Here is a 7199-nt window from a genome sequence, read left to right as displayed (position 1 = left end):
GGCACGCAGTAATCCCGCCTCATGGTGGTAGAAATGTGCCGGATAATGCACCCCCGCCGTAGAATGCACCCCCTGACGGGAGTGTTATATTAACTAAAGCCCACACTTAAAGTTTCCACGTGCAAGATTGAATCTATTTAAAAAAGTTATTTAATAAGAAGCCAAAAAGTGCAAAAAAAATTAATGTTCGTGTTGGAGGAGTTGTGAATGACTGCTGGGCCACAAAATTAGGTACACCTGCAGACTGCAGCACGGATGGGCATCAGCCGATCCGCCTCCACAGTCATTGCTTATGCAATGAAAGAGTTCGGCTGGTCGCTAGAGAAGGCATACAACTTTGTCAAGGAAAAGAGGAGCATCACACGACCGAACGCAAGTTTCATGCGACAGCTGGGAGAGTACGAGGGCATTTTCGATGCGAGGTACACTGCATTTCTTGACGTGTGCGTGTAGTTGTCCAAACTCATTCCTATTTGTCAGATTTGTATTTGATCTATACATTCAGCAAACAGAGGTGTTGGAGGAGTTGTGAATGAATGAAATATGAAATCCGTGCTCATTAGGTACACCTGCAGACTGCAGCACTGATTTCATATTTCATTCATTCACAACTCCTCCAACACGAACATTATTCTTTTTGCACTTTTTGGCTTCTTATTAAATAACTTTTTTAAATAGATTCAATCTTGCACGTGGAAACTTTAAGTGTGGGCTTTAGTTGATATAACACTCCCGTCAGGGGGTGCATTCTACGCCGGGGGTGCATTATCCGGCACAACAGCTGCGCATGGACTTCATATATAAGTAAAGGTAAGACCATAATAAAGTTTTTTTTATTAAATGTGCTTTTTTGTGTGCTACAGTTTGTATGTGTAAAGTTAAAGTTAAGTTAAAGTACCAATGATTGTCACACACACACTCGGTGTGGTGAAATGTGTCCTCTGCATTCGACCCATCCCCTTGATCACCCCCTGGGAGGTGAGGGGAGCAGTGGGCAGCAGTGGGCAGCAGCGGCGCCGCACCTGGGAATCATTTTTGGTGATTTAACCCCCAATTCCAACCCTTGATGCTGAGTGCCAAGCAGGGAAGAATGCTGGTATGAGCTTTTAAACATAACCCGTTAACTGCTGCCAATCAAATGGTGAATAAGATACTCTTTAGGGTTCATATGTTTGTAAATCTGACTGTGATGAAGTCAGTGCCTCACCAGCCATCAACCTCACCGCACGTCACTGGGGTTAGGAATGGGATGGCACTTCAAGTTCATATGTGAGTCAAGGCAGGCGGCCAAATACCTTTGGCAATATAGTGTATGTATACTGTGTGTGCGCGTGTGTGCGTGTGTGTGTGTGTGAGTTTGTGTGTATTTGCTATGTTATACTATTGCAATATTGTATGATATTAATGTTTTGTTTTTTAGGAAACTAAACTAAACCAGACAAATTACCAAATGTATGCAATATATAAACAGTCTATATATATACAATATGAATTTGACCTTATATTGTCCATCCATTATATTATGGCGGTGTTTCTTGAACAGACCATCGTTGCCATCTGCTGGCCAAGTTTAGTAATGCGTGTCATAGTGACCACAATGCACAAATGAATAATTATGTTAAAGTTAAAGTTAAAGTGCCAATGATTGTCACACACACACTAGGTGCGGCAAAATTATTCTCTGCATTTGACCCATCACCCTTGATCACCCCCTGGGAGGTGAGGGGAGCAGCGAGCAGCAGCGGTGGCCGCGCCCGGGAATCATTTTTGGTGATTTAACCCCCAATTCCAACCCTTGATGTTGAGTGCCAAGCAGGGAGGTAATGGGAGTAGGCTATGGCCTCTTTTTGGCTGTTGTCTGGTTTGACCCCAGAAAAGGAAAACGAATGGAAGGTTTGCAGTGAGCATTTTTATTGGTATTATTATTATGTTGATATATTGTTCATTTTGACAATACCAGTACCCTTTAATTCAAACACACAAAGAAACAATTAAATCCACTTTTATTTATTCCACTGCGTCCTTTTACATGTTGTCCTAACCCAATTTCAAATACATATTTCTGTGCCAGCATCAGATTTCTGGGTGACCTTTTACCTTCCCACAGAAACCATCATTAAGCACGGAGTGTATTCCAGCTCTTTCTTTGCCCTCAGTGGATACTTTTTTTTTTTTTTTTTCATAAGAACCTTTGTATGAATGTGTGCAGTTTTGCCATTAAATCTAATACAGAGAGAAAGCCAAGTAGATATTGTATGTGCATAATGGAAGTGGTGATTATTATAAATGTGCTTAAAAGGATTATTATTGTGTTTGTTTTGTGCCAGTGCATTCCCTGCTATGTTCTCCTAAGTATTCCCCCTCCTCCTTTTTATATCAATTTGCTCAAATATTGTGGGATGCCCAATTGTAATTGTTACGAACCTGTCGGTCATGTTCCTTAATGGCTGCCTCCCGTCCCTGCCATGGCGGCTTCAGCCAGACGCCACTAGAGCGTAGTTTCCGCGCCTGGCTTCATGAACCATGGGCGAGACCAAAAGGGGGAAACGCTCATTTGGGAACACGACGGCGACCTTTAACCTGCCGGCTGACGTCCAGCTTACAGGTGGCCTCATTCTCAGCTGACCACCCCCGGGGGTCAGGCTCACATCTGAGGCTCAGGTGGCTGTCAGCCGACGGGAGGCGGGCGTCACTGTCAGCTCTCGCTGACGTGATCGGCCTCGCCCAGACCGTGTCACCGGCAGGAGGCGGGCAGCGCCTGCTCGCAGCGTCACAGGCTGTGAGGCCGGTCGCTTGCCACCTCGCCGAACAGCCTCCGTCAGTGTCAGCATCAGCTGGCCGACGGGGTGTCGGCGACCTGTCAGCTGTGCTTGGACTTTCACTTATTAGGCGCTAACGGGACCTGCATCACAGAAGAACTCTGCGCCTCCTGGAAGTGGATGTCCTGGTTAGCCTGTTGACCCACATTTTGGTCATCTACACTATGAGGGTGCACCACAACGGGGTCTTGGTTTCCATGGTGATGATGATGATGGTGGCCATGCCCGTGATGCCCGTGATGATGATGGTGGTGGTGCCCTGTGTCCGTCTCCACTGCTGGTGCGGCGGGTCGTTCTTCTACGTTCGCTTGACACTCACTCGGGATCTCAACACTCTGTAAAAAAAGAACGGCCGACAAAAGTGAAAATTTCGACACCGCTTGGCTACGGTAAAGGGAGCTGGAGCCTATCCCAGCTGGGTGAGAGGTACACCCTGCACGGGTCACCAGTCAATCAAACTAGTAGAATGTCACTCATGTATAGGGATGATGTTTGATAAGAAATTATCGAGTTCGAGCCCATTATCAAATCCTCATATCGGACCGATTCCTTATCGATTCTCTTATCGATTCCAGATAGGTTGTTGTATATGGAAAAAAACACAATATTTGGTTTAACAAAAGCTCACTTTTATTTTATAAGAAAAAAATAAAAATAAAATAAAATAAATAAATAAATAAATATTGACTGTTAACCCCCTAAAAAAAATATTAAAAATACAAATATTGACTGTTGTTACCCATAGTATATTAAAGGCCTACTGAAACCCACTACTATCGACCACGCAGTCTGATAGTTTATACATCAATGATGAAATCTTAACATTGCAACACATGCCAATACGGCCGGCTTAGCTTACTAAAGTGCAATTTTAAATTTCGCGCGAAATATCCTGCTGAAAACGTCTCGGTATGATGACGTCAGCACGTGACGTCACGGATTGTGGAGGACATTTTGGGACAGCATGGTGGCCAGCTATTAAGTCGTCTGTTTTCATTGCAAAATTCCACAGTATTCTGGACATCTGTGTTGGTGAATCTTTTGCAATTTGTTCAATGAACAATGGAGACAGCAAAGAAGAAAGCTGTAGGTGGGAAGCGGTGTATTGCGGCAGGTGCCGTAGAATGCACCCCCTGACTGTTTTGCCGGATAACACAGCCGGTGTTTCATTGTTTACATTCCCGGACGATGACAATCAAGCTTTACCATTGGCCTGTGGAGAACTGGGACAACAGAGACTCTTACCAGGAGGACTTTGAGTTGGATGCGCAGACACGGTGCCGTGAGTACGCATGCAGCTGTGGCTTCCAAACATTTGATCGCTTGCCCGTACGTGCGTGCCGCTATGTGCATGTCACGTACGTAACTTTGGGGACTTTGGGGAAATATATGTGCTGTGTGAACTTTGGGGCGGTTAACAGTACTTTGGGCTGTGGGATTGAGTGTGTTGTGCAGGTGTTTGAGTTGTATTGGCAGGTTATATGGACGGGTGTTTGTTATGCGGGATTCATTTGTGGCATATTAAATATGAGCCTGGTTGTGTTGTGGCTAATAGAGTCTTGTGTTTATTTACTGTTTTAGTCATTCCCAGCTGAATATCAGGTCCCACCCGCCTCTCACAGCATCTTCCCTATCTGAACCGCTCCCACTGCCCTCTAGTCCTTCACCCTCACTTTCCTCATCCACAAATCTTTCATCCTGGCTCAAATTAATGGGGAAATCGGCGCTTTCTCGGTCCGAATCGCTCTCGCTGCTGGTGGCCATGATTGTAAACAATGTGCAGATGTGAGGAGCTCCACAACCTGTGACGTCACGCTACTCGTCTGCTACTTCCGGTACAGGCAAGGCTTTTTTATCAGCGACCAAAAGTTGCGAACTTTGTCGTCGATGATCTCTACTAAATCCTTTCAGCAAAAATATGGCAATATTGCGAAATGATCAAGTATGACACATAGAATGGACCTGCTATCCCCGTTTAAATAAGAAAATTGCATTTCAGTAGGCCTTTAAGTGGGATTTTTCAGAAAAACAAATATATACAGAAACACAAAAACAACCTGTGTCTGTGATCACTATAGGTGTATAAATAATAATATAGTGTTAAATAAAATTAGTCCCTTGGGCACAAAAGTGAAAATAATACTGCTCTCCAGAAAGTGCACTTCTGCTGCTATTGGAACATACTAACTACACACACTATGACACTAAGAACACCACAGTCATCAATAAACAATTCTTCTTCCCTTACATGAGAACGAAGCCTGGCAATAATTGCATATTGCCTGTTTTGCCCTCACTATACGTGTTGAGGTTATACAGCTTGGCAGACAGCTAACAAACAGTCCAAAACGTCTAATAAAGTTCCAAAGCAGATTAATCCATTTAGGCTCTTTATTGTTGTTGAGCTTGCTTTGTCTTTTCCTATCTTTACTTTTGTCTTGCACTGGACTGTTATTTATTTTATTTTTTTATTGAAATACACACAATGACAAATGTTTAAGCTATGTGATTCAATTAACATACTGAAATGTAATACACAATATGTAAATATTAGCTTCGCACAAATATACAGTACTATCATCAAACAAATACTTCTGAGTGTTGAAACTATTTCGATGGTGGAAATACACGACTGGCAGCCATTTTAAGTCCTCAAAACATCCATTGAAAGAGTGCACAACAATAGTTTTTCAATAGACATCTTACTATCAAGTTGAAACACTTTCCACCTTAATATTGAGTTATATAAACAAGTTAACAGTTTACTTACAGACTTATCTTTTCCAAGGCTTGTAGGAGCTAACACAACTTGTCTACTTCTCAATTCTCTCATGAACTGAACTGACTCGCCAACCCGGAAGTGCCCAAACTAATGACGCGTAGTATTTTCATATCGCCACAAGAAGTCTACAATCAAATGGGCATAACATTGCCCATTTGGGATTCGAATAAAGAACCAACTCTTTTTCTCTACCATAGTGGTCTCGATAACGGGTACCGGTTCTCAAAAAGGGATTCGAGTCCAAGGACTCGGTTCTTTTCTTATCGATCAACCGGGAAAACCGGTTTCGAGCATCATCCCTACTCATGTATGTTTTTGGGATAATGGAAGAAAAAAAACAAATATGTTCCATACCTCATATTCACAGGCGCCGCATGAGCGCTTGCAGTAAGCGTCCTTGATGGCGCCCTCAATGTGGCCCTGGCCAATGATGGAGTTGGGAAGGGAAATCTGGTGGGTGAGGCGTCCACATCTAAGGGGGAAAGATCACACAAGATACTCGTAAGTTGTGTGTTCAACCTGATTTTGTCTGTTTATTTACAAGCCATGTTGCCTGTGTTGATTGATTTTACAACATATATGTGGGGACGACGTGGCGCGGGTTGGGAGGGTGGCCGTGCCAGCAACCTGAGGGTTCCTGGTTCAATCCCCATCTAGTGTCAAAGCGCTTTGAGTACCTTGAAGGTAGAAAATCGCTATACAAGTATAACCTGTAACCCGTTGTAGAGGGAGGTGTGGCCAGCGCGCTTGCAGGAGCAAAGGTCACCGCCTCTGTCTATGGTGCTGAGGACAAGCACCATCGGGTGGGGGCGCGGCATGTGCTGACGGCGAGACACAGCTGGCAGTTGATTAGATTTCACAGGTGGTACGAGTTAATCTAATCATCTGTTGTCTTTAACAGTAAGCGGCCGAGAGCAGGAGGGGGATAGGATACGGAGGTGGCTGAAAAGTCACGTCTTGCTTCAGAGAAATCTGTGAGAAATTCTATGGACATTAAAACATTGTTAAAAACGGCAAGCTCGGCTCCTGTGCCGTGTATAATAGTGGAACGGACAGGAAGCGACTTCCACACCCGTTTTGATTGAATATACAGTTGGTGTAATGTGCCAGAAGATGTTCTTTGTCGTGTTCCTTGAATTAGCCCTAACAGGCAACGCTACAGTGGGCCAAAAGAACAAAATATTACAGATATCCTATTGAAAATCATTGACATTTTTTTTTTCATTCCACAATATCAGTTTATGCAGTTTTCAATTTTTTCAGTGTTTTTAGAACTGTTTTTCTTTTCCTATTTGTACTTTATTCTTTTTATTTTTTTCTGCTATACTGTAAAAACTCGGTCAGATTGTTTATTAGACTTAGTTTTGTGAACAGTTTTATGTATTGTAAATTAAGTTAATGTATTTTGGATGATCAAAATATGTTTTTTTTTGGAGCTTGGTTTTTTTTTTTTAACATTCATCTTAGAACAATGACTTTTCTTGACTCTAAGCATAAATTGATTGTATTGAACTAAATTGTATTGCTTCAACATGTCATGCTACCAGATCCTGCTTAGTATTTTATGTCTCCACAAAGAGTCATAGTTCAGTGTTAAT

General features: G+C 42.9%; 1 protein-coding gene across 1 annotated transcript in view; it reads right to left on the bottom strand.

Moving 5' to 3' along the window:
- Nucleotides 1–1894: 1894 nt before the first annotated feature.
- Nucleotides 1895–7199, bottom strand: part of selenop (selenoprotein P) — a 15113-nt gene continuing 9808 nt past the window's right edge. Inside the window, exons 4-5 of the mRNA XM_061928924.2 lie at nucleotides 5956–6073; nucleotides 1895–3154 (exon numbers count right to left, since the gene is read on the bottom strand). Of these exons, the coding sequence (XP_061784908.1) occupies nucleotides 2879–3154; nucleotides 5956–6073 (394 nt within the window). The 3' untranslated portion in view covers nucleotides 1895–2878. The remainder of the gene's footprint in view (nucleotides 3155–5955; nucleotides 6074–7199) is intronic.

The sequence above is a fragment of the Nerophis lumbriciformis genome, linkage group LG33, assembly GCF_033978685.3.
Source record: "Nerophis lumbriciformis linkage group LG33, RoL_Nlum_v2.1, whole genome shotgun sequence".
Lineage (NCBI taxonomy): Eukaryota > Metazoa > Chordata > Actinopteri > Syngnathiformes > Syngnathidae > Nerophis > Nerophis lumbriciformis.
The sequence above is the reverse complement of the archived record's forward strand: the minus strand, read 5'-3'. Positions and strand labels throughout refer to the sequence as shown.